The 26,173-nt window shown below is 44.7% G+C and overlaps 3 protein-coding genes and 1 long non-coding RNA gene across 9 annotated transcripts in view; 1 reads left to right on the top strand and 3 right to left on the bottom strand.

The window, feature by feature from the left end:
• The window catches only part of INSR (insulin receptor), a 56,557-nt gene extending 52,617 nt beyond the window's left edge, over positions 1 to 3,940 (bottom strand). The window contains exon 1 of the mRNA XM_074851289.1: positions 3,723 to 3,940. Coding sequence (XP_074707390.1) covers positions 3,723 to 3,801 — 79 coding nt within the window. The 5' untranslated portion in view covers positions 3,802 to 3,940. The remainder of the gene's footprint in view (positions 1 to 3,722) is intronic.
• A 165-nt stretch (positions 3,941 to 4,105) lies between these two features.
• On the top strand, positions 4,106 to 5,704 carry LOC141935237 (uncharacterized). Its single transcript, XR_012626514.1, has 2 exons — positions 4,106 to 4,244; positions 5,244 to 5,704. It is a non-coding gene; the product is annotated as an uncharacterized LOC141935237 (long non-coding RNA).
• A 4,849-nt stretch (positions 5,705 to 10,553) lies between these two features.
• On the bottom strand, positions 10,554 to 16,447 carry USE1 (unconventional SNARE in the ER 1). Its single transcript, XM_074851290.1, has 8 exons — positions 16,291 to 16,447; positions 16,002 to 16,051; positions 15,503 to 15,581; positions 14,856 to 15,008; positions 14,606 to 14,624; positions 13,871 to 13,901; positions 13,462 to 13,624; positions 10,554 to 13,244 (listed from the first exon to the last, which is right to left on the bottom strand). The coding sequence occupies exons 1-8, from the start codon at positions 16,390 to 16,392 to the stop codon at positions 13,062 to 13,064; spliced, it is 780 nt and encodes a 259-aa protein (XP_074707391.1). The 5' UTR covers positions 16,393 to 16,447; the 3' UTR covers positions 10,554 to 13,061.
• Positions 16,448 to 17,016: 569 nt separating this feature from the next.
• MYO9B (myosin IXB) overlaps positions 17,017 to 26,173 on the bottom strand; it is a 45,086-nt gene continuing 35,929 nt past the window's right edge. For 4 of the 6 annotated variants that reach the window (XM_074851568.1, XM_074851566.1, XM_074851570.1 and 1 more), the window contains 16 exons: positions 25,898 to 26,055; positions 25,583 to 25,773; positions 25,037 to 25,135; positions 24,353 to 24,529; positions 23,834 to 23,875; positions 23,175 to 23,286; positions 22,921 to 22,991; positions 22,266 to 22,458; positions 21,821 to 21,949; positions 21,536 to 21,641; positions 20,690 to 20,821; positions 19,630 to 19,753; positions 19,125 to 19,172; positions 18,494 to 18,633; positions 18,098 to 18,225; positions 17,017 to 17,946 (listed from right to left, as the gene is read on the bottom strand). In XM_074851568.1, coding sequence (XP_074707669.1) covers positions 17,507 to 17,946; positions 18,098 to 18,225; positions 18,494 to 18,633; positions 19,125 to 19,172; positions 19,630 to 19,753; positions 20,690 to 20,821; positions 21,536 to 21,641; positions 21,821 to 21,949; positions 22,266 to 22,458; positions 22,921 to 22,991; positions 23,175 to 23,286; positions 23,834 to 23,875; positions 24,353 to 24,529; positions 25,037 to 25,135; positions 25,583 to 25,773; positions 25,898 to 26,055 — 2,290 coding nt within the window. In that variant the 3' untranslated portion in view covers positions 17,017 to 17,506. Of the gene's footprint in view, positions 17,947 to 18,085; positions 18,226 to 18,493; positions 18,634 to 19,124; positions 19,173 to 19,629; positions 19,754 to 20,689; positions 20,822 to 21,535; positions 21,642 to 21,820; positions 21,950 to 22,265; positions 22,459 to 22,920; positions 22,992 to 23,174; positions 23,287 to 23,833; positions 23,876 to 24,352; positions 24,530 to 25,036; positions 25,136 to 25,582; positions 25,774 to 25,897; positions 26,056 to 26,173 lie in introns of all 6 variants that reach the window. The other 2 variants (XM_074851571.1, XM_074851569.1) reach the window with 2 other exon arrangements.

Here is a 26,173-nt window from a genome sequence, read left to right as displayed (position 1 = left end):
ACAAACCATTTAAGATATTAGTTAATCCTCATTTTTATAGTGTTCGCCGTGTACTTGAATAAGCAAATTATTTAAGAAAAATTACACTCACTTTGGTCAAGTCAACAGCTTTGCGATTCTATGTAAGTCTCACTTTCAGAAGTGTTATTAGGAAACTGGAAAAAGGGCTTTGGGGTGTTTCTTGGGATAACTGCTGAGAGAGGAAAACATCCTGTTAAGTGACAGGTTAGTAGAAGCTGTAAGACAGCTTCTAGCCTACTGGAGCAATACTTTAATACACACTGAAAAAAATCTAATTGTGAAATATTAATTTTTAAACTTCAGTCTCCCACCTCAGCCATATAGAGCTGAGCAATGAAGCAAACTGAGATATGGATTCAAAAGTGAGCCTGCCCATAAACCTCCAGCCCCCTCTGAGAACACCTCCGCTACCTGTTCTCTCTCACTGCTCCAGACAGCGCCGCTGAACCGAGGGCAAACCTCTCCCGGAGGTCGCTTTCCTTAGCGCCAAAGGCATCTCTAACCTCACAGTCGGCCTATAAACCCTGGTTTGCTGTATCATCACGCTCTCCTCATTAGCTCAAAACATAAACAGAAAACACGACGCATACTGCCATGCCTCCTGCGTGCAGATAAAAGGCAGTGAAGCGACAGCATCCCAGGACCACGGGAGGTCACTCGGGGTAACGGACAGAGGCTGATACGAACAGACCTCGATACTTCAAAGGGAGCAGGAACAGGTTTTACACGTTGCCAATATCAACGTAACTTATATTCCGCGAGACAGTCACCCCAATGTTGACCTCCAGAAAGCTTATGGGTTTCACAGACTTGTTCAGAGACAGTTAGTGCACTACCTCTCTTTAAAATAGCAAGAGGGCACACGGAGAGCTGACAGATGCAGTTGTTGCCTAGTTTTGATACAGCCCTGCCCTGCTGCACTTACTCTACTTGATACTTTTGGGAGGAAAATTTCATTCTAGATCGAGTCTCTCAACACCAAAAATTAACACAGGGTTGAGGTGGAACAAGGGACCAGTTTCTTAATGAGTTTACGAGCACAAAAAAAACCCCTGTATGAGGCAGAATTAATATATAAGCAGCAAATTATTTTGAAAGGCCATTACTGCAGAAATACAAAGTGAAATTTGTCCCACCTGATGATTTCGGTAGAGAGATCTCGGCTAGATTTCTAATTCTATCAGCAGCAGGCAGTGAAGTACATGTGCAGCGCCCAAATTTAGGTGAAGAGTTTAGAAGGGGGGGAAGCCTACTCTAAACTCTAGTGACTGTATCCATTAGCTTTCTACTAATCACAAAAGGAGCCCAGAGTTGCTCAGTTGGTAGATGCCTAAAACTAGGTGAGGTAAATCCCACCCTAAATACCACAGCTGATGAACTGACGTGCATGAGTCATGTGTGAGATTTATTTCAAGAAGTTGCATGATGTTTACACAGTGATAAAAAAAAAAAAACAAACCAAACACAGACCTGTTTTTCTTCACAAAACAAGATATATGTATCTTCATTTTATGTGCAGGTCAGGTCTCCTTTCCTTAACCCTTGCTTCTACTCCTCTCTGTAACTTCTGAACTCACAACTAACTTCAGTCACATGTAAAAGAGGAAAAGAGTTCTCACACATTGTGTTCTTAAAGGATGTATGAAAACTGGGGATGGGTTAAGGAGGAAAAACTCAGCGTCTCCAGCCAAAGGATGCTTTAAATGTGAACTCAAACCATGCACTCAGTTTGCCTGCTGAGCCACACACACTACATGCTGCCCAGCCTCTTACCAGATACTGTCTAAAAGAACTAAAGGGAAGAGAAAGATACGGGGCACAAGAAAAACTACATACAGTTTGGCTCAGAGATGGCGGGAATATTGTCCCTGGAGAGCAGCGTTATCGTGGGGCATGTCTGTAGAGAATGCAGGACACAAATCTCCAAGAAAGCAGACTTCATTAGTTCCGTTGCTCTGGGAACAACTTGTTTGCTTATGCAACTATTGTATGTGCATTTCGAGCCCCGCTGATGCCGGCCTTCGCATTAGCGTGATGTTCTCCATCTGCACCGTAGCGCTGTGTGAGCTCATCACGCTCAAAAAACGGGATCGAACATCAAAGTGGCCGAAAACCTTCTGAATTAGGGACCTTTATCGGACAAATTGTCCCCAAAATACTTTACAAAGTATTTGCACTGCGTGAATGATATAAAAATATTCCACCCCAGGCTGTGTTTTGACATCTTGTGCATCGCTGCTGTTTCTCCATCCATGAATTCTCGAGCGTATTTCCTACCGCGTAGCAATACAGCAAAGATTGGGGAGTTAAGATCGAAAACACACTTGCAACCCAAAAAGCCGAAAAATAAATAAATAAGAAGCTTCACTGTAGTAGTAATAATAATGTTTTCAAATCAGGACCGAAGTTGTATACGTATTTATTATTAGTGCTGTATGTCAACTACCTTTTCCACGTCTCTGCTGGCGAGGGGCAGGTTTGGACACGCTTTGCCAGCTGGAACTTACCCGCCCAAGTTAAAACCGTACCACGGGTCTCTCTCAAGGCTTCTAACGTAAAAACACACATGAGGAAGAAACTGGGCTATTTTTGAAATATGTAACTTGTCCGATTGCTGGGAAAAAGGGGCTGTCTTAAGGGTACATCCTGCTTTATTCTCTGCACAGCAGCCACTGCTCAAACCAGCCATCGCTGCACTGTCTGCACTGGAACTGCTATTGCCTCTGCGGAGGGAAAGCTGACGGGGTATAGGGCTGTCTGGGGCACAGGGGATTTACGTATCCAGTCAGCTCGCTTTAAATACTTTCCTTTTATTAAAAAACATCTGTAAACATCATCCAAAATTAAAACCTCTAACTAGAATCGTTTCCTAAGCAAGTGTATTTGACGTGACCCATCAAAACAGCTTGTAAGGCTTAAACTCGTGTCAGCCTGGATTTCACAAGCTCGCACCTCCAGTACAACACCTTTACACCCGTCTTGTGTCTTACCAGACCCCGTTCAAACACCGATCCCGACCTCCGAGCCTCACCCCCCTGTAACACGCGTGGATTTGAGCGAAGTGTTCCCGCGGTTAAAGACAAACCCGCAGCCCCACGCCTCGCTAAACCCGCCTGTAACTGGAGCCGGGTCTGAAAGCGGCCCAGGAGAGCGGGGCCGGGCGCCGCGGCTCAGCCCCTTCCCAGCAGCAGGGCCGGGGGGGGCCGTGCCCTTCCCCGCCGCTGATCCCCGGCCCCGAGCGGCACGGCCGGACCCTCCCCGGTCCCGCCGGGTCGGGACGCGCCGCAGGGTCAATCCTCAGGCGAGCCGGGGGGAGCTGCAGCCCGGCCCGGTCCCGCCCCAGCTCCCCCCGGCCGCCGCCGAGCCCGTCCGTCCCGGCCCGCTCTGCCCCGCCTGGGGCCGAACACGCCGGCCCCGGGGCCGAAGGTGACCCGAGCCGCTCCCCGCGGGAGGGCTGCGGGCCCCGCTCCCGGCGCCGCAGGCCCCGGCCGAGCAGCCCCAGCCGCCGGCCCCGCGGTGCGGCCTGGCGCGGCGGCCGCCCCCCCCTCACCCCTCACAGGTACAAAGGGTAAAAGCGCGGCGAGGCCGCCCCGCGCCGCCCGCCTCGCCCCCTCCCGCCGCGGGGCCGCCGCCGCCCGGGCCCCGCCACCTGCGCCAGCGCCCCGCCGCCCGCCTAGGCCGCGCCCCCGGCCCCGACTCACTCTCCCCGCGGCTCCGGCCGCACCAGGCCGCCAGCACCACGGCCACGGCCAGCGCCGCCGCCGCCGCTCTCGGTCCCATGCCCGCGTCGCTGGAGCCGCCGCGGCTCGGCGCGTCCCGGCGGGGGCGAATCAGAGGCCGCGGGGCGGGCGCGGGGGCCGGGCCCGGCTTCGCATCGTCGGTGAGAGACCCGGAGGAAAGGCGGCCGCGGCGGCCCCCCTTTATAGCGCCCGGCCCCTCCCTGCCCCACGGCGGCGGCCCCGGCTCCGGCGGCCCCTTCCAGCGCAGGCCGGGCTGGCGGCTGCCTCCCTGGCCAGTAAACAAGGGGCTGCCCCCGTCAGCTGGGAGCGGGGCGGCGGCAAGAGGCGGCGCGGAGCCGGGGACGGGACGGGCCGGGCCGGGGGAGGGGCGGCGGCATCCACCTGCCGGGGACGGCCCCGGGCCCGGGCGCGGCCGCCCGCCGCGGTGGGAAGGCGGCCGGGGCGGTTCCTGCGAGCTCCGGCCTGATGGAGAACCCGCTGAAGGTAAAGAGCGGGGAGGGAGAGGTGCCCCAGGGAGCTTTTTTTGGCCTTAATGGCTTTGGGCGAGTAAAAGGGAGACGGGGAGTTGTGGGGCAGCTGCTCCCGGAGCTGGGGGGGAAGGAGCAGCTCGACCTCCCCCGGGGCCTGAGGCCCAGCGGGAGTGCGGGGGCTTCTTCCCGCCTCATCCCTCCTCCTCCTCCTCCTGCCAGGGAAGCAGGGAGGATGAATCCAGCGACTCGCTAAAGAGAGCTTGGGGCGAGGGTCCTGCCTAGGGAGCGGTGCCCTTTTCAGCATCGAAGAGCCCAGGCCAAGTAGCCATTTCGAATTTCTGGTTGTCTTTTTTCCGTGGGATTGGGCATTTGGTGCTTTTTTTTTTTTTTTTCTTTTTCTCCTTTTGTAATCATCTCTGCCTTGCAGTCATGCTAAGCCACGACAGTACGTTTCCTGGCAACTTCCCGTCATTTTATCTGCTTGCTTTCACCCATTTCTGCAAGATACTGAGTTATAAACTGCTGGAATAAAGCTTTTTTAATTCAAAAGTACTTGGTAAATAGACATTCTTCTTTCCTATTTTCAGCTTACAACAGATCTCACTTTTGTCTTACATTTCTTGCTCAATGGGCCAGGAGCAGCGGCTCAGAGACCAATGCAGGGTCTTTTTCTAGACCCCGAATTGCAATAAGAGAGTTTGCACCATTTTAAATGCTTTGTGTTACTTTTCCATTTAAAGAATTGCTGCAGTTGTCACAGGGATAGTACAGAGTTGTGAAGGGGAGAAGGACCTCTGTGAAGTCACATCTGTTTTGGTGTGGTTCACTCTTTGAGGTTTCCCACTTGGATGGGGTAGGGTTGAGGGCCTGATTCGACTAAAGCACCTGAGTGTAGCAGTAGGAGTTGTGATGGTACCTGGGTTACAATAACTACATCTTAGCCTTTGCAAACTATTTAAATGCTTAGATGAAAGGCCCTGCTTAGGGGGGAATGCTGTCTCTGTCATTATAGCACGAGGAGATCCGTGTCTGCACAGCACAGCAACTGGACATTGAGCTCGGTGCATCAGAACTGTCATCACCAGAACAAGTTTCCCCCAAGTTTCTGTTCTTGCTGCCCTTTTCTCAAATGTACACGACTACTGAGAACTCGCAAGTGCAGAAGAGACTCGGAACCTAACTCCTTTCAGAATACTTCAGGAATTAAGGGCAGTCAAGGAACGGAAATAAACAACAAAACTATGTGTTCTCTGCTTGCAAATTAACCTGCTTTATGACTATAAACTTTGCATAAAACAGAGCCAAACATCATCTAAACAGCTTGGGCTATGTGGAATTTATAATGTGACTGTAATAGCAACCTACTTTTGCTTACTCACTTATGTTCTCATTGCCTTTCATGTAATAATGGTATCAGCTTACAGATTGGCACAGGAGGATTAAAGGCTACAGATTTATTATCTTTCCCTAAAATACTATTTTTAGTTTCTAATTACTGATTAAGAACATCAGGGTGCAATCTTTCCAGCATCTTTCCCATACACTCACTTCGACATAGTCATCACGCTACAGTACACTAGGTTTGCCATCAGATAAACCAACAGCAGCAATGTGGGTGCTAAGAAACTAAGCCAGCACCTGTTTCCTCTTTTTTTTTTTTTTTCTAATAGCTGCACTGCAGGCTCTTCTCTAATTTCTGATTCAAGAAACTACTAAAATCACTAGTTTGATATATTAAATATGACTCCTTTCTTTGACAACTTTCACATTTCTTTCTCCCCTCCACAGATGTTTCATGGTTTAGTTAAAATAACTAAGCAGTGGTGTCTGCTGTGAACTGTGACACAAACTACTGGGGTTCATTTCTGAATCCTCCTAAGAAAATAAATACAGAGAGAGTTGAAATGAGGGTATCTACCTATTTGACCCCACTTTTTTTTGTTTTGGTCCATTCCTGACTTAAATAAATCTCAGAAGTATCAACTGCAAGGGAAGGCAAGGAAAATGGGTATGGAACTTTGAAATAATACTCTAGTTGTTTCTAACCAGCGTTTTTTCTCTTTGATGCATAAAATTATCTATAATTACATACCTGAACAGCGTACACTTGCTGAAGGATATTCTTCATAGACCAAATTTATAAAAATGTACAAAAAGTATCAGCCAGGTTACTGTTTGTGTCTAGAGAATCCTCAGTGCATTTACAAGACAGGGAGCTTTTCCTTTTAAAACTATTTAGAAAATTAGCATGACAAAATTTTTATTGTACTTTCAGAGCTGGAACCCAAATGATGGTCCCCCACTCTGGTTTTGGTGAAAACACACTTCATTTTTTGTCATTTTTGGCATTGCAGCTGAGGTAATACAGAGTAGAAGTGCTATATACTATACAGTATGGAAGCAGTACAGCACAAGATAACGCAGTAAATTTACAGGCCCCGTAAAAGCCTCGTTCCTTTTGAAAACCCAAGAAAGAGCTGTCCCATGGATTCCTCTTTGCTTTACAGTCACACCACAGCTGCCAAGAATTACAGGACTGACTAAAAGGGTTCAAAAAAGCCACAGAAATAGCAATTTAAAGTTGTACATGTAGCGTCTCCTTATAAAAGGTGCACGTTGTCTGTAGGGTCAGTGCCCTCCAAACAGCAGCATTCATCATCATCAAGCAAACATTTTAAAAAAACAGAAATAAATGCAGGCCCTTATTCTTTGCTCATTAATGTAAATACACAGAAACATAAAGGTTAAAAGAGTCTAGGGCTATGGGCATGTTGTTATCATGCCCAACGCTGTTTCAGATTACGTTCCTTTTCCATGGCACATCTGGCGCAGCCTCGAGTCCTGAAGAAGCATTTTGACATGTATTGTCAAAAAAAAAACATTGGGGGGCCCAAACCTCGCACTGTTTTTTTTTGCACTCTGTGCACTGATCTGCTGTAGCCCACAAGGGGTGAGGGAGAAAAAAAGAAATAAATAAAAATTATTTCAGGGGCTGTGTCCCAAACTTCCTTTTTTTTGAGAGTGGAAACACAGAGTCATAGTGCTCTGCCCTGCAAAGGCCTCCACATGAAACCAACCTAAGTGTCCCGACGTCCTGATCAGCTCCCAGCTCCTCCAGATCAACGCTGCTCAGAACTGAAGTCCCTGGCAGCCCATCCCCAGAGGTGGTTATCATTGTCATTTAGCTTTCCCCTGCTCAAATTAACAAACGAAGACACAGACTGAGGTGTTTAGGCACCAAGGATACGGATCTTCAAAGCCTCATCTCCAGGGCCTGCCGCCTGCAGCCGTGCGGGCGCGTGATCTGCATCCGTGTTTGCTGCGCTCCTCGGAGCACAGTCACAGCCTTGTGTTGACACGACTGCGTGTGGAGAGGACACGGCTCGGCTTCCCGGCCAGCGAGATGCTGCATCTGCTGAAAGCTTCGTGTCTTGAAAATGAAATACATTTCTCATGAAATATACACCGGAACCAAACACACATGGGTGGGTGGATTTGTTGGTTTGTTGGTTGTTTTTTTTTTTTTAGCCATATAAAAGTTCTATGATAATTAATCAGTCCAGAAATACTGAAGGAACACAAAGCTTTGTGTCCAAAAGCAGCTTTAGAGCAGTTGACTCACCGAGGAGGTACATTGGTAGTAATTCTGTTTTAAGAACAACACAGCTGAAAACCAGTTCAGTGAGCCAAAGCCACACAGCAAGCCAGAAGACCGAGCTGAGACTCAGAATTCTCACTTTCTGCTTCATCCACCATTCAGTATGGCCTTTTCCTAACAACAGGTTGTAACTGCCTCTGTGAATAGTTACCCCGTTGCTCAGGTCACTCTATTTTTATTGATTTGTCCAACATACTTTCCTGGTCACAAGTTTCTCACCAGGCGGTACGCACATTATTCAGCCTCCTGTCCTTTGAAGATGCACAAGAGCTGCTGTTGAAGCCAACAATAGCGAAGTCTCTGCATCTCTGGCAGGATGTTGCTGTAAAGGTTACAGAATTGACTTCTCGGTGACTAAACCTAAAGCTGAGAGCACAGGAGAGCTGACCTTGGAAAATTTATCTCATCCTGTTTGGAGTCACACAGAACCATTTGCCAAATCTCTTAATATAAAATATTTCACGTCATGGATTGACAAAGTTCCTTTCTTACCCTTCCTTCCGTCCACACCAAATCCGATAAGTGACCGCTCTCTTCTCGATGGGAGAAAGCTCAGAGGATGAAGATCCGGCCACTTTACGTGCTAAGGACAGAAATCCCAGTTTTTTTACTGTTGAAACAGGAAACACTGTCAGATCCTTCTGGCGAATTCTATTGTTACATTAGCAAATGCAACCTTTGCCCAAGGTGAAAATGGCAGAGGGCATCTCTCTGCCACATGCAGTTCAAAGAAACTGGAGATGAAGGATGCAAAGGAAATCCCAGCTCTCCATGGCCTACCGCAGCGCTGCCTTGTTTTATCTTTTTTTGTCCAGTTTCTGGTTTGGTTTTTGGATGTCACGGAGGCAGAGGCAATATTGGACTTGCTTTCCACTCCTTGTCAGAACATTTTTGTTCTAATTCAACATCAAAACTTTCAACTCGAAAGAACCTAGATTCTTCTCGATTGCTACAAAACCCACACAACAGTCAGTGTTCCCAACCTGGGTCTAGCAAGCGGGGCCCAGCTGTGAAACAGCCAGATCTATATCTGGCCTTCAGTTCCCTCCAGCCTCCTCATCCACCAATTTTTCCTACAGCTTCTCACAGTACACCTAAGCCAAGCCCACGCCTGGTTTGCACAACCTCCGCTGCCAGGCATGCTGTTCTCTATCAGCAGCCACGTGCGAGCGAGCGGCCGCAGCAGCGTCACTAACACATAGGACGGGCACGTCGTGCTGCAGGCAACCGACTGGCTGCACCAGTTCTGATCGACAGCTCACCACCCCTAACCCCCCCTCTTCTCTGGCTCTTTTTTATTTCTGTACACTAATGCATGGTTTTGCTGATCCGGAGTCAAATTTGGAGGGACGGCCCTCTGGGCAGCATAGGGGACATCAGCAAACTGTAAGCTCCAGGCTGCTTTATCTCACATTTTACATTTTGGAGACACAGAACTTCTCGTTCCCGTTTTGATAACCAGTTTGTTCTGTAGCTAGGAGACACGCCCTTTCCTTGTAAATGCTACAAATCAGGCATATCTGATCCATTATTCACGAACCGCTGCCGCTTCCCACTTCCATCTCCTATTAGGAGGTAGCGCTCATGCCAGAAATGTCACAGCAGTGTCATGTGACAGGTGGTATTGATTTAGCTAAGTCGGGTTTAATGTCACTCTTGTGCAGTGGGAACACACGGTGAGTGCACACCAAGCCTCAGCAATGTGGCAGAGCAGGACAAGAGCTACCAGCCAGCCCTGCCCTGGGCTGCACGACTCCAGAATGGCATCAGCACTCTGCTGTACAGCAAGAGATTTGATTATTATTTTCTGCTCCTATCTGCTATATCATCATAGTTAAAATATTTTTCATGCTTGTAACTATTAATCATAAGACTGATTCTGAGATTTCATGTCAGGTTTACAGCAGAGACAGAACAGTGGTGACTCGCCTGGTATCACACGGTGAACAGTCACAGGAGCAGAACCCTGGTCTGTCCGCTCCATCGCTTTCACCCTTTTACAAGATACCCCCTTTTGGCAGAATAGCTGACAGTTTTGGAAAGCTGCTCACAGCCTGTAGAAGTTTGATCCACGGAGGCTTTGCAAAGTAAAGCCTGGGGAACATACACCCAACCCAAGCTGAGATTACCCAGCCATCATACACCGCGTTCTGCTCTGCCATTCGTGCATCCTAAACAATCCTTCCAAAACACAAATCTCGCTGTGACTAAGGACACCACTTAAACATTCAGTATTATAATATAAGGAGTCTCTGTCACCAAGAATATTTGCCAGAAAAGCTTAGACTGATCCATAGCTACTGTTGCTGCCAGGCTCAGAAACGGTGCATTCACCGGCCTGACATGACCGAAGTCTCCAAGAGATTTTTTTTTTTTTTTCCTTGTCTGAAAGTAGGTAGTCTGCCAAGAAGCCAACCAAGGCCCAGCCCTATGCCTGATAAACATCTCTCCATCCGGATTTCTCAAGCTTTTGGGAAAGTTAAGCAATTCTCACTTCACAATGTTTGCAACTCTCACAGAAAGCTATTTCTATATATCGTTATTCTGCAGAGAGAAGCACATCAGAGCCCCACGCTACAAAATGGAGCTGAGGGCTAAAGTAGGAGATCGTGCAACCTCCACCACCCATACCTCAGTCAGAAATAAAAACTGTCACTCCATCTATGAAATGTCACAAAGCCGTGAGTGATTGTTTATTCCAAATACTACTGGCACCGATCTTCAAAGTGTTTTTGAATGACTGTAATTACTAAATGAACTCAAGAAAAGTTAAGACTCCAACTGCCAATTGACAAACCAGCCATTGTGTGCAGGGAGATTGCTGGCCACTGAGGCAATTAATCCATTCGGTTTGCCAGGGCAGAAGGTAACATTCTTCCACCGGGTCAGAGGCAACCAGCAGCTCAGTGCAGCGCTGGAGGCACTGTGCTCAACGGTCAGGAGAGATAGCACGAAAGGTGTTGGTAGTTACAGGACTCAATCTCCGTTCTGGCAGTTCATCCTTCAAAATAACAAACACCCATGAAATGTCAACGGTCAAAAGTTAAATAGCACGTGTTTCTGAACTGATTTCCTAGCAGGCTCTTTTGTAAAGGAATTGCTGTTGACTTGGAGGAGTAGGTATGTTCTTGGAGGCAAGCTATCAATAGTTCCCTTTGAGGTTTTTCCAGTTGAACTTCTAACTTATAAGTGCCTAAAAGTTATAGCCAACACATGGCTGATAGCAAAATTCAGCTTTAAACTTGTCTGCAGTGATGCACCAAGTCTTTTGCAAGCTAGAAAAAATTTATTTCAAGTAATAAAGGGGAAAAATGTTATAAACGATGAAGCATTAATGTTGTATCATTCCAGTATCTCACACACAAAAAAACATTCCAGCACTACATTCAACCTCTGCTCTAAGAGAAGAGCTCAGCACTGAAATGCCTGCAGGAAAAGTAGTAAACAATTAGAATTAAAAAATAATTTGGTGACGCAGCATTCACTAATGAAGCACAGAGAAATGTCAAACGTTACAGTTGAAGAAAAACTTCTGGGAAAAGTAGAAATGTCCATAAATGGATTGCTACAACTCTACATTTCTGTAAAGTTCAAGGTAAGTAACAAGTTTGCTAGAACAAAATAAGCACTATCATAGAGATGAGAAGAAAAAGCTGTACTTAGAGTATAATCACTCGTTTGATAATCCATAAGTGAACGGCGTACTAAATTGCAAACATCCTGTTAAACGAACAAAAATACCTTGTGTAAAAATGTGAACTGTCCTCATTAACACAGCTATTTTTGTAAAGAACAAAGAACAATTCTGAAACAGAGCCTGCTACTTTGGGATGCGTTCAAAGAAGCAGTCGGATATTCATAAGAGCTCAATTGTGACAAACAGCTCTTCCCCCCACCTTCCTCTCCCCCGGGGCTGCTGCGGAGATCACCCGACAGACCGGCCTGAAACACCCCATCTAGTGTTTCAGAACAGGAATAGAAATGGCAAAAGAACACTTGGGAGTCATCTGCTGCTCCTCCCGTCCTCAATGGGAAACTGTACACACCTGAACAGCAACCCTTTCCATAGTAAGACTCCAGAAACAACAGCACAGATGTGGAATGATTTGCTTTTAGCTTATCAGAAGCACTTAAAAACGGTTCTTACACTGTCACAACAAACCTTGCTTTACTGCAGGCTCTAATTCTTTCTAGCAGTAGCAGTGCTTTTAAAATAATTCATTCTAGTTTTTCACCTCTGCTGTATTAAGTGACCTCTTAAGAATACAATTTTGACATACTCTTGACCAGAATAACTTCTCTCAAAAGGTAAAGGCTGAATTTTTTTTATTATTTCTGTTTTGAAGACACCAGCTTCCTTTGCCCTCATAGCAAAAAAATGTTTGTACAGGTGAGGTCTATACCATGCGGAGTACTGTGTGTACAGCTCTGCCATGCCAGGGTCACAGTGTTTTCTTGATGCCACAGCACCAACATAACAGACAATGAGTAAGTGAGAACATTTGCACATACAAAAAGGGAAGCAAATATTGCAACAGCAAACAACTTCAGCCCTTCTATAGAAAGTCTATAAACTGAAGACAACTGCAAAGTCCAGAGTCCCAAATACCCATCTGGGAAAAAGTTGAGTCTGAGAATAGTTTTACCTGTTGATACTCTGAATCTGAGCCAGGCAAGCAACTCAATGGCAGCGTTCTCTTCCTACACCCTACAGCTTTGTATGGGGAGAACTTTGTAATTAAATATCCTGTTGGCAGCAAGGTCCTTGTTCAGTACAGTAAAGCTATAAAGACAGGAAAAATTTTAAGACTTCAACTGTTACTTATATTCCTATTGAGTAAACACCTTTTAAGAGTCATAACATTTGCCACAGCGGGCTGTATCTGTCCACTAAAGAACTTGTTAGCAGCTCAGCCTAAATTGCCATCTTTATCCCAGTTCTTCCCTCAACAGGCAACAATATTCACTAGGTTAAAAAAAGCAACCAAGCGTAGAAAGCCTTCCCCGTGAAACCCTTCACTGAATCCAGTGACTGCACAAGAAAGAGATGCAAGGGTAGGCCTTGGACAGCCTCTTTAAGGACATGAAAGGTGGCAAAGAAACGGGTTGCTGACAGTTACCATACCAGCTGAGCTTTCCAGCTGCACTTCTGGCAGTTTTAAATAAAATAAATCATTTTAGTTTGGGGAAAATCCTGATAAAGAGAATCATGCTGATGAATATAAAACAAACTACAATTAACATTATCCATAATAGCCAGTTGACTGATTTCTTTGCATGCTGTTCAAGGCGGTCAGATTCATCCTTGAGCTTCTCAAAGTTCTGGTCTGCCATCCTGAGAGAATGCGAGAGCGTCTGGGAACAAAGAGAACAAATGGGTTCAAACTCAGATGTGAAGGTTCTGACCGCTATTTCCTCCAACAGAGAAAAGGTTCAATTGCACTACAGAAGCAGACAAGTCTCCCCACTCTAATCTGACCTGGAATCAAGTTATAGGCATAGTATTTAACATATTAGCACTCTGACCTTCTGGGTTGCAAAATCGAGGGGTTAGCACTTTAACATGCGCTACCTGGTTATCTTGTTTTATCACATTCTGCGCAGCCAGAGTGTTGTTTTTGAGACTGCGAGCCAAACTTAGCATTTCTTCAGCTAACTTCTCCTGCATATCCTGATGGTGCTGTAACACAGCATCCAGCTCGACTGCTGACTGCTTCTCATCAGATGCAAGGCCTCTGCAAGAGCATAAGGAAAAAAAAAATTGGGATTTGTACTTCCTGGTGGGTCAATCTGCGAAGGTTTCCCCATATTCTGCAGCTCTGACAAGACAACAAGAACAGTTCAGTCAGCTGAAATCATTACATTTTGATTTTGACCAGGAGGCACTTGACCCAAATGGAAGCACATCTGTGATTTAAAGGTGGTTAGGAAAGCAGTTCCCAAGTGTTCCCAATTCATCCGAATGAGAAATTTTTACTTACTTCCGCTTCCTTATGTTTAACTCCTCAGAATCTGGAAAAAGAGTCAAATTTGTCTTTTAGCGTGTTATAAAGTCCCACACAATCATCTTTCAGATGTCCAAATGTTACTCGGCCCTTTACCCAAGGACTACGGATTTCAAATGCCTACCCGCTTCCCACAGGGAAAAGACAACACTCAACATCCAAAGTATGGTTGAAAGAAAAAAACCCAGATGAATCATATCCCCGAGGGCATGGTTTAAGCCCATGTGTCTTGGTGTTCTCTTTCAGGACACGTTAGATTGGCCTAGCTCCAGCCACTGCAACAGTAGCTATGGAAACCACAGATTAATTCCTACCAGTTCCCTACATGACTAACATAGTTGTATATTTAAGAGGAATTGAACAACGCTTACTCTAAGCACCTCAAATCACATTATTTGCTCAGAGCAGAAGAGAACAGGAGCAACAATAAAGGTAAATTGTCCCTGTTAATTCTATAATTAGAATGTCTCTGTATAAATTCTAGAAAAGGAGGTTCCTGCAAGTCCCTGCTACCATACTGCTAACCACACTTAGGCTTTCATCTGTTAGGGTTTTTGGTTTTGTTTGTTTCTAAAGTCTGCTATCTTGAAAAGAAGTGAGCTGTTAAATTAAAAGTATATTTTGGCCAATCTCAAACACCTGACCTTCCTCTTTCTCTCCCTGCAAGACTCAGGTTAACTAAAGTTAGAGAAAACAACAGATTAAACTTACCATCGATAGCCAAGGGGTCCTGGGAGGTGGAAAGAGAAACAAAACAGAAGATTACAAAGGGCCAGTGACAAAAGACAGTCCTCCAGGCCTAGCAGAGTGCCTGTGCCCAGTATTTAGACTATCCAAACTAGAAAAAGATGACTCCCACCCAGCTTGGGACACATCTGAGGCACAGCTGCATAAGGCAGCTGAATGCAACAAGAGACAACCCATAAAGTAGCAGTAAAGAAGCAGCAGCACCAAAACATACTGTACCAAGCAGCTCACTCCTCATCTTGCCTGTGCAACGAGCCTTTGTCTGCAGATGAACTGTTTTAGTAGCTGGGGTTCTCTCTTTGGTTGTTGTAGGGGTACGTCCAGGGGCCAAGAACTGATTTGCCAGAGCCTTTTCAGTTGATGAAGACTGTGAGTGGGAAGAAGCAATGAAAAGTCATGAATGTCCCATTCTGCAGTGAGAGGCCACCTGGGTGTGTGACCAGCAAGGAGGCAGGGAGCACTTCCACAGCTGCTTCCCACCGAACAGCGAAGTCAGTCTGAACAATGACACTGACTGTAGTGCAGTACAGCTTATTGCCATTTCATAGCTCTCCAGATGCACATGGTCCTAAAGGACAGTACCCGCCCCTGTATCTCACATCAAAGAAGTGAGAAGGATGTAGACAAGATGTACTTTGCTTTTGAAAAGGATGAAACAAGTTTCAGATCTCACAAAATACCCCCTTTCAACAAAACGTGGAAATCCAATATATTTATTCATGTTTTTACAAGAACTACCTGATAAGATTTAACAAGTGTTATTTTGAGACATCAGATAAAAGCAAACATAGGAACCAGGCAATAAGGCAAATATAAGCAGAAAACTCCTAAGTCTTTTCAAGCTGAACTGGTAGATCTTACCAATTTTTCAGCTTCTAAAAGTCCCTTTAGGAAGTCCACTTTCCGAGAGTATTCATTCAGCAGTTCTGGGGCTGGCTTGCTATTGGAATTGAAAAACAGTAACATGAAAACCAGAAGTCATCAGTATTTTCTGTGTGCAGTTAAAATAGAATAAAAAACCTAACACATGGTTCTTCAAAGAAGCATCTAGCAGAAGTAGCCTCATGCTTGCCACCCCCTGTAATCACCTTTTCCAAGGCACTGACAGCTTGGGGCAGGGGCACTGCCCAGGGCCAAGGCTGACACGCAGGGAAATGTGGCCGAGAACATGAGAGCTGCCCAGCTCCTCGCAGGACTGTGTCGTAGCTGCTTGGCGGGCAGTTTCTGCCTCACCGACAGGTATTTCCACAGAGAAGTGTAAACACTACTGTGGTGTTTGGGGGTTTTGTCTGTCTTACAGGTAAGACGCTAACGAAACCACAGAAGGCACCTGCCCGCCCCAGGATTTCAGAGCACTCACCTGGACTGCTTCTTCAGCTCTCGGAGCATGTCTTCAAGAGCGGCCACATACTGAGGGAAAAAAAGCCTTTAAGCGACAGCATTAAGGAGAAATATTCTGTCTCGCGGAGGCTGCTGCATGGCTAAGAGGGAGGTTGGAGTTTTAACACCCCACAGCACTCACTGCCTCAGTTTATTTCGAGGAGCCGAACCGCGCTGCTGCGGGGACTGAGGGGCAGGAGGCTCCCACGCTTTTCCCGGCCGGCCTCCCCCCGCGGAGCTCGCCCCCCCAAGGCCGCGCCGCGCCTCACCTTCTCCAGCCGCCACTCCTCGGGGTCCCGCCGCTCCGCCGCCAGCGCCTCGCACCGGCTCAGGAGCCGCATCAGGTTCAGCTCCAGGCGCGTCGCGGCCATGGCGGACGGTCGATAGCGGAAGCTGCCTCAGGGCCGCTTCCGGGCGGCGGGCGCCATCTTGGGGCGGGGAGCAGGGAGGGGCGGGAGGCGGTGGGCGGGCCGGGCGGCTTTTACAGCGCTGCGCTCTGGGCGCCGTTTTATGTAAAAACAACGCCCCAAAACCAAACCAACAAACCCCACGCATGTCCACAGAGATGGCTGCTGGTAGGGGCGACTGTGGCGGCATCGCCAGAGCCCCGGAGGCTGAGGACTGAGAACGCCTGAGCTGTGCTCTTCCCTCACTTCAACATAGAGCAGGGCTGACAGACCAGGGTTTCAGACCAATTCTGCTCAAAATGTTTTACGTGTGATCGCACCTCGCCCTCAGGGGTTTCACTGCACGGATGTGAAGCCTGGGGAGGATGAGGCAGCTCCACACAGCACAAGCATCCAGCCCTATGGCTCCGTGTTGCATTGTACATTTGCCCCAAGAGCACCAAAAATGCTCCGAGGTGACAGCCCAGGGCTTGTGGTTAGCGCTTCCTCTGTGCAGAGAGCTTTCCCCGAGCTTTATAAAGTACTTCTAAAGACAGGTGATTCCGATTAAAGGCTTTCTTCAGAATAAATTCTTCATTAGACAAGACAGACATTGATAAACCAACACATGTATTTTTAAAAAGTGCAATGTATTAATAAACGTTTTTATATATTTTGGTCTCAGTTAAGGCTATTACAACATTAACAGTTCTGTAAACCACACAAAGTTGTCATAAAAACATAAAAAAACTTAAGGCAACACACATTGACCCAGACTCACTGTTGGTCCCATCAGAGTCCATTCTAAGGCAAATGGAAAAAGGCATGGCAGCAGAATCAGGGGACATTTTTTAATCCTGTACACTCAACCCATGTCTTTTACTCAACGTAAGTTTTGTGTTCTACTTTCTTTGCAGGGTTTTAATTTAAAGTGAAGAATATTTGTTTTAAGCAACCTTGCTTAACCCTTACAGTACTGTCATTTGCAGGCTGCCTTCCCAGCAGCCACTTAAAAGAACGTGAACGAGTTCACAGACGTTAAAGGGTTAAAGCCAAAGCTGCAGTCAACTTCAAAAAAAGTCCAGACAGCTTAAGTATTTCACTTCTCTATACAGGGAATGTGAGAGTAAGGGTCTGAAAACCTCCGTTTTACTTTTGCTGTTGGTTCGTATTCATCCAAGAGTTCCTGAGCGTGGGCCGTTGCAGACCCTTGTGCAACGTATACAGAGTGGATTTTATCAGTTCGCCTTGCTGGCTGCTCCCTTCGTCTCACCGTTATTTGTGACTCTTCGTTAGCTGAAATCCTGCCCTGGGATTCTGTACATTTGATAATCCCAGGAGGAAGTTTTATATTTGCTGTTGGCATCACTGGAGTTCGACGGGGCATTTTAATCTTGGGCAGCGTTAAAGATGATCTGTGTCTTGAAGCCAGGGATGCAAAGGAAGAATGTGAAGAGGTTTGCAAAAGAGAAGGCACTTTGCAAATGTCTTTGGCAGGCATACTGGAGCTCTGAGCACGGCAGTGTAATCCAATAATTGCTTTAAAGAAACAAGATAACTTAGATACTGAAAGCATGCATAAAAATGTAACTTGATACAAGCAACTGGTGACGAGATAACATCTGGTCACCTGGCTGTATGCAGTGGAAGATGTAGAATAAAAAAAAATACACACTACCTTAATACTGACCTTCGGTATCCATCCGTCCTGTTCTATCTTCAAGCAGGCTCTCTGTGCTTGCTGAGGTCTCAGAGTCTACATTTTCCTCATCAGAGCCTCGCTGATCAAGCTCAGGTAACCGGTAAGTTATATCTTCCCTACATCAAAACAGAGATTGTAGCACTCTAGAAGGACAATGTCTCCAATATGAGCAACTTTATGCAGCTCATATTCAGATAAAATCCTTCCTGCATGTAGTCTCATGGTATTTTCTCTCAGCTAGTCCTTTGTATTTTCCTTTTCACCTTCATAAAGGCCTACAGAACAAAATCAACTAGACATTGTGGACAACAGGTATACTGCTCTACTATCTGTATTACCTCCAACAGCTAAGGGCATGACCTACAGAGATAAAGGGTGACTTACTTTTCTTCTTTTATTGACTGTATGCGATCAATGAGAATCTCCTTTTCTCGGTTGTCGGCTTCAGAAACTTCCTCTTCTTCATGCAGTGAGTCCAGTTCTGAGTTGCCACTGTCATTTCCTCTCACCTGTGAGCTTTTACTCTGCAAGATAAATTTGTGTGTAACACTTCTCAGTCATAAGCAGTTATACAAGTCTTGACTGTCTACTAGTTGCAAGGTGGAAGACAAATGAGTAGGCCAAATGAAAAGCTGATGGAACTGATGAAGAGCTGTTAGTTATCCACACAAATGTTTCAAAAATAGAAATGTTTCTATTCACCTGATTTCTGGGGTTTTGTTACCTTTTTTGAAGCATAGTAATTTGATTTTCCAGCCTTAGTTTTAGTAGTCATTTATAAGTATTACTACATCCAATACAAGCTACATTCAGAATGTGTATAAAACAGAGTCATGACAGAACAGGTCAGCAGCCCTGCATGCAGTCTGGGGAGAAAGTTGCACCAATACATGCAGTCTTGATTGTTCAAAAGAGTATTTAAAACCAAGTTACAATACATTTAGTATTTTAGTCATGCAATAGTACCATAAGAAAAAAAACCACATGCATTCTTTAACACGGGCAGTGTACGTACCAGCATCCCCTCATAAGGGGAAGAAAACCCAAGTTTTACAGGCCAGAGCTAGAGACAAATGAAGACCAAATTCACTATATGCAGCTTCTGATCAGACAGAGTTTGGTTTGTTTTAATCAGTACAACAAAAAAGAAAAAGTGTATCCGCCCTTATAGAACGCAGTATATTTTTGTCCAACATCCATTTCTGGAGTGAAGGAATGCTTTGCCAGGTAAGAGACTCAGCAATCTTAGTTTCACTGATTGAATTATATGGGAATAGATTTTGACCACTACAAGAGCAGATTCCCACCCCTGCACCTTTCATTTATCAAACAGACTCCAGTGCAGCTGTATATTTAGTTCCTATCTACAGCTTTGGGCAAGCCCAAATCCCTTTTCTTCTTATCTTGCAATTGATCTTTGACTTACTGGATGGGATAAATAAGTAGCACATCCCTTCCCAAGAAATTGGTGGATGCTTTGTGCTGGATGGTGTGGTTCTGTGGTTTATCTCAACACTTACCGTATTCTGCCGAAGCAAGGAGAGTCGTCGAAAAGCAATGCTCTCAGCAGCTTCCAGCTGATTTATTTCATCCATTTTTATCTTGTACTTCCTTATCTGTTCTTTTATGAGCATCTCTACACACCTGGACAAAAGTGCAAGAGTTTATTGAGCAGCCTCATACTATCAAAGCTCTGGGGACCACCATGGTGGGCTGAGACCCTGGCTCGGGGATGTTTGCCACGTGCACACGTGGCTGACACGCAGCTGCGGTGTCCCAGTGCACACCCCAGAATGGGTAATGCTGCACGGTAATGGGGTGAAGAGTCCAACACAGCGAGCCAAACAGGACAGGCTGTGAGAGGCACATCATCTTCCTAGCGGCACCAGAGCCGCTGACTGTACACAATAGTGAGCAAACAGACATTACCATGACTACTAACGGCTTCTTCTACCTGTCTTCTCTGTGCTGGCACAGGCTGGCAGATACGTAATGAGCCTGCAACTGCCCTTTTCACCTCTACGGCCCCATGGGTCAGTAAAATTTACAAAAAGCTGTCATTTTTCAAACTCTGTTTTCATTGGAGGCAGATGCAAGGCCAGCCATGCAGCAAGGATGGTGAGGGACGTTCAGAGAGTCAGAGCTGCTGGAGGGTCAGGAGAACACAGAGGATCAAGGACAGAACCTTCTTTAATTCAAGAAACAATGTAGAAGAAATTATCAGGGGTTTCCAAGCATGCAGGAGACAGTTTAATTCCATATCCTACTGTTTAGTTTGGCCTGTATCTCAGGAAAATATATATTAGTGTACAATCCCACCAAAATAGTATCTTGAAGTAAAATACAAACGTGGTATTTAAGATTTAAGTCATCCTACTTCATGCTTTGTAAACTTGAGACAGGTGGAAGGTCTCAGAGAAGGGCATGTAAACTGGCAGCACTGGCAGAGCCAGAATTGAGCAACTCTTAACCCTCAGTTTCTCAGCTTGATATGAATAAGGTTGTAACAAATGCAGGTAGTAGTACTGGCCTTCCATCATATTTCAAAGTACTACATTGCAGCAGACTACTAAGACTTACATGGTTGTTTTTGAAACATCCTTCATGCTGGTTAAAGGGTCAGAGGTATCAGGACAACGCAAGAGGCACGGAGCAAAAACAATGGCCAAGGCATTGGGTGACATACGGTTGACATCTTCTATCAAAGCCACTCTGAAATTCAATGTTCAAAACAAAAAAAGATTTTTTTAAGCTCACCTTTCTACAATCTGATTAAACTTTGTCAGAGTTTCCAAATAACATGTAAGGAGGCCTCTAGGGTACTAGGTATGTACAACAGTTCAAAGAAGTTTTAAAATTGTTTCACATGTGCTAAGTAGACAAAGTTTCATGCATCAGAAAAAGGAACAGGAAGCCACCCAGGTTAAGCTAGTTTGGTAGCCTCTCGAAGCACGTCTGGTGATTCAGTGCTTCCTCTTTAAAAATCCCTTTTCCCTATGAGAATCTTCCAAGTGGCCGTCTGAACAAGTTCCTTGGATAAGAGCAGCCCCTTTACCAGCCCCATTTATCCCTGCTCCCAAGACTAGCACACGTGCAAGCTTTTATAATCCTTATGCAGTCCCTACTGAGTGCACTACCACGTTCAGCTCACTGTGTGCCCAGCCATACAAATCCTGGAGTTCAGATGACTCACCAAGCCTTTCACATCTACCTGTTCTTACTGATTTGATACAAACACACCAGATGGTAGAAGTAAGCATGCGTCTGTCTTTAAGCACAACTATCACCTTCAATTCTTTCATTTCTAAACCAGCAGCAATCCCTACACTGACACTCAAGGGGTTTAGGATTTCAGAAAACTTCCAAGAGGGACTCAAGAAAAGTCACACGGAGTTTGTCTCCAAATGAAGTAATTAAACTCATTACTTGACCAGATGGAAGATGAGTCGCTCCAAGGTATTATGATTTGCTTGAGGAAGCTGTTCAAGAACACTGTAAATGGCACAGAGTTGCTCCTGTTTTTCTGGTAGTTCTGCACAAGGGGAGAAAGCACAAGATCGTAATTGCTGTGCAACGCTTGTGGAAAGCCACCAAGCACTTACTGATGTTATCTCAAACTGTCTGCAACAGATAGAGATTAAATTTCTAGAAGGCAAACAGTCATTTCATTTACCAACTGTTTGTCGTAGTTTGAACATTTCTAAAACCTACCTACAGCTCGGAGAAAATCATTGTATTGCGCAGATGTCATTAGTGGATCTGGTAATTCCCGTAGCCATTGCTTAAGGATGCCCGTAATAGTGTGAATAGGGTAATTCTCCAGTTTCACTGAGTTTGGATCTGAAAAGAAGTGTTTTATTTTGAGCAGTTCATTCCTTTGATGTACATGATGGGACCCCAAAGACGTAAGATTAGAAACACTCAGATCTCCTGCTCACAGAAGCGGTGGCAATTCAGAAGGAAAAAAAGTCTGCTGATAGTCACTTATAAGTACTAAGCAGCTTTTTCCAGCCAACAAAAATAATATAGCCTGCATGTCCACCAAATAGCTTTTTTTAAAAACACTACAAGTAGCAGATACTTTCAGATAGAAGAGAATTGTAGGGAAAACTGATATTATGCAAGGAAGTCAAAAGGGTGGACAACATTGCCTGACCTGCTTGCAGCAACTGTTTCAGCTCCTTCATACGATTTGCTGATCCTGATTTCCTGTAAATGCCTTCTGTGTAGAGGCCGTGCATCTCCACATACTCTAGCAACTTCTCCATGACAATGGGGACTGAATTTCTCTCACTGGTCAGGGAACTCACACACACTCCAAAATGACGTGGTTCTGCATCCTGCTCATTCTGGAATTGATACAGGTCAAGCACTGTGAATACTTGTTCCCAAGCTAGAAAATTCCACTGTTTCATGCTACAGTTAGCTTATGCTTCCAGAAACAAAAGCAGAGTGTTTTATTCCAGCTTGCTACAAGCCTTTGATCACAAGACAGATTTCCTGAGCTGCAGCAATAAAGAAACTTTATGGTACACACTGAAGGATTTCTTTAACAGTTTTGTCCAACACAGCACACATGCTCTAAAGGAAGAGTTCCCAAATTAGCTCAAGTATCACCTTTTAGAAGAATGTTCTGTTTCCGCAACTGCAGGGCCTGACTCTGACTATATGCAGACAGAGAAGCAAACTGTTTAAGCAATTTTTATTCAGCGCCTGGACATCCACTGTTCATTTGCTGAGAAAAAGCAGCAACATTTTGCATGCATCACTTATGGTATCACAGTACCACATCCCCGATCTACGGTTCTTACCTTTTTTCCACAGGATGTACAGCTGCTCTGGATTTTTGACATGCATTTCTTGTGACAAGTCAACTTGCAAACTAGAGAGAAAAGCAATTGTTACAAACATTCCAAATCACATGAAAATGCTAAGCATCTTGTCCTATTCACTTACTATATAACCTGCGTGTAGTGTTCACTAAGCACCATCTGTACCAGCCAAAGTCACAAGCAATCTGCACATATTGTAAACTAAGTGGCAAGAGTGAGATGTTTTCACTTACCACTGCAGAGACAGGCCTTTTCCATGGGCCAGATGTAGGATGAGCAGTGCTCACACGATTGCCGTATGCTCACTTGGTAGTTTGTGAATACGTGGCCATTGTGTTCTTCAATCTGGTGGGAGACAGGAAGAAACTAATGGAATTTTTTTTCCTTTTTATATTATTATTATTTTTACTAAAATATCTTATATTTTCCACTTTTATTTTACAATTACAGCTGACAGCTTTGACCTTGAAACCTAATTTCACCCTATGTTAAGGCAGTTGGGTTTCTGGGATCATTTCATAATTGACTTGCTGCCTTGGTTAAAGTTCATCAGTGCAATACATTAGCTACAGTTTGTTATTAGTATTTAGTAGTAGTTTTCCTTGAAATAGTCCCATGATTGAGAAAGCCATTAGGTTCTAAAAGATGCTATGGACAAGCAAGAAAATGCTAGAGTACCACCTATCACTGCATAAGCAAGATCTTTCATTTATGGAAAAGAGTTTTATATTGTGTCAAGTCTTCACAAAAGAAGTGATTTAGCATGCAAAACAAAACAGAACTTCAGTACAAACTCAAGCTCTTCCAAGAGTGTTTTTCTCTGTGTTCTGTGAGTGCAGCTGAGGACTTAGATTACTGAAAAAAAAAAAAACAAACCCAAAAAAAAACTTACTGCACGATCTTGTTTTCGTTTCTTCTTCTGGGCTTTGGTTTGCTGCAGTGGAATACAGAACTGGCATTAGCCTTTGAAATTCAGACATTCCATTCCCCTTTTTTTCCTATTCAGTTTCCCAGACTACTTCACCTCCAGACATTTGAGACACCATTCTGCAGCTTCAGCTTGGTATGAGTTGTCTGAGCTCATGCTGTCAACTTCCTAAAAATCAACTGAGCTCACTGCCTGATGACAAAGCAATTCCATCTCTAAAACCTTCAGAGAACTCCTAAGTTTTCACTGAAGAAAATGGGCAAACACTTGTAAGATTCTGAAAATATTAACTTAAATAATGAACAACTCCAAAAAGGTGTATCAGCATTCGGAGTCTGTTATACACATGATTTGTGTATGGAAGGTGTTTCCCAAATAATTAAGAATGATATGGAAAAGGTTTCTGAGGTAACACAGGTTTTATCCTAGGAGAGTGAAATTGTTTAATCATCCCGTAAGCCAGTAACAGAGTAAGTTTTATACCTTGGGCTGCTCAGATTCCTCTTTTTTTGTATATCCTCTGATGAATTCATCCAGAAGGGATTGGAAGAGATTTAAAACCAGTTTGACTTCTTTCTCTTCCCTTTTTTTGGCCAGATTTGTAACTAGAAGCTGGTAATTTTCCACCAGATCTTTGTAGCCAACATGGATTTGCCCATTCTAGAGAAAAAAATATTCAGAAGACAAGTCTTTTTGGATACTGTTGAGACAGTTTCATATTTTTATGTGTTTAAGTTCAGAGGTGAGAAAGCATGCTCATGGTTAGAGTAAAAGATAACAGCCCACGACAGAAACAAGTTAGCTCACTTCCCCACTACACTGTAGAAGGGCACTTGGCTGAGACAAGGCCGTGTCAGAAGAATATTGGAAAAGCTGTTGGCATCTCTCTCCGGTGTTTAAACACAGCAACATTAAGAGGCTGAAGACAGCAAAATCCATCCATTCCTAAAAATAAGTTATGTCTGAGTGAATGAGAAAAGGAAAACAAACCAGTCTGCTTAAGATTACAGCAGAACTGTAAAATGTTCTCTTTCAAGTCTAACATTCAGCTTTGAATTCTATGCTAAGAATTGCTTTGTTAAAGAGCTGTAGGTCAAGCATTTAAACTGCACACTCAATTCATTTATTACCTACCAACTTTTCACTTTATTGAGACTTACTACTTACAGGAGCAGAGTACATGGTCTTGATATTTCCTCTAAACTTCTCTGTGGCTTCAAAAAACAAACATTCAACACCAGACTTCTGGGAGCGCAAGTCATTGATCTAGAAGGCGAATACATCCACATCAAGTCTCATTAAAACAAGAACATTCAACCAGTGTTAAGCTTCAGTCACTGGGCTTAGTCATCTACAACCATTCCAATTGTTTAAAGCAACATTCTTAATGCACTGTGATGATGATACCAAATAGGAGAGTCAGGTAGGTAGGCTCTAGAGAACTCCATTTCCTTACAACTCTTGCTGCCCACTTGTTTGTAAACAAACGAAGAACTAACATGAACGCCACGAGTATTTAATGTAACACGAAGCATTCAGAGACTTAAAGAAGGGAATAGGAAGGGCCTTAATACAGACCTAAGTTGGTCAAGCTATCAAATCAACTCCCCTTTGCTTTAAATCATAATATAAACTCGGACCTAGAAAAGTAGTCTTTAAAACCACACAAAGAGTGAACACAGACCTGAATTTTATCAGTTGAGTGCCTTTTACCTTGTTTAGGAGGAACTCATCAAGATGTTTCAGTTCATTGGCATTTGCAATCTCACGAACCATGGAAGCTCGCCAATTCTGAGACACACTTGAGATCTTGCTGATCTTTATAGTACGGTTCTTCTTTGTTTTACTGCTCTCTTTCACATGGCGCTCCCCTGCCTGAAGGCGACTTGGCTGTCCAGAAGAAGCTGGGAAAGAAATTAATTTGTATATTAAAGCAGGATGACTGAATTCTGCAGTATTTGTTTCCATGCAAAACATTACAGAAAAGATGGATGTTACCAAGCTGAGGATTAAGTCACAGAAACTCACCCTCTGAAACTTTCTGGGTTCCCCCTGTTTCTGGAAAGAGCACACAAGATACAAGGGAGAGGCCATCTCCTTCCTCAATAACATCAGGACTCTCCTTTGAAATTTTCTTGTCTGGCTTTTTCCCCAAAAGTCTACGCAAAGGACTTTTAAAAGCAGACCTGAACATAAAAGCAGAAACAAGTTTGTCACATTAGTAATGGAAGCTGGCTCTCCTACAAGAAAAGGCTCTTTTAACAGTACAGCGAACACCCACAATAGGATTAACCTCTATTGTGC

Source organism: Strix uralensis, chromosome 27 (genome assembly GCF_047716275.1).
Source record: "Strix uralensis isolate ZFMK-TIS-50842 chromosome 27, bStrUra1, whole genome shotgun sequence".
Taxonomy (NCBI): Eukaryota; Metazoa; Chordata; class Aves; order Strigiformes; family Strigidae; genus Strix; species Strix uralensis.
The sequence above is the reverse complement of the archived record's forward strand: the minus strand, read 5'-3'. Positions and strand labels throughout refer to the sequence as shown.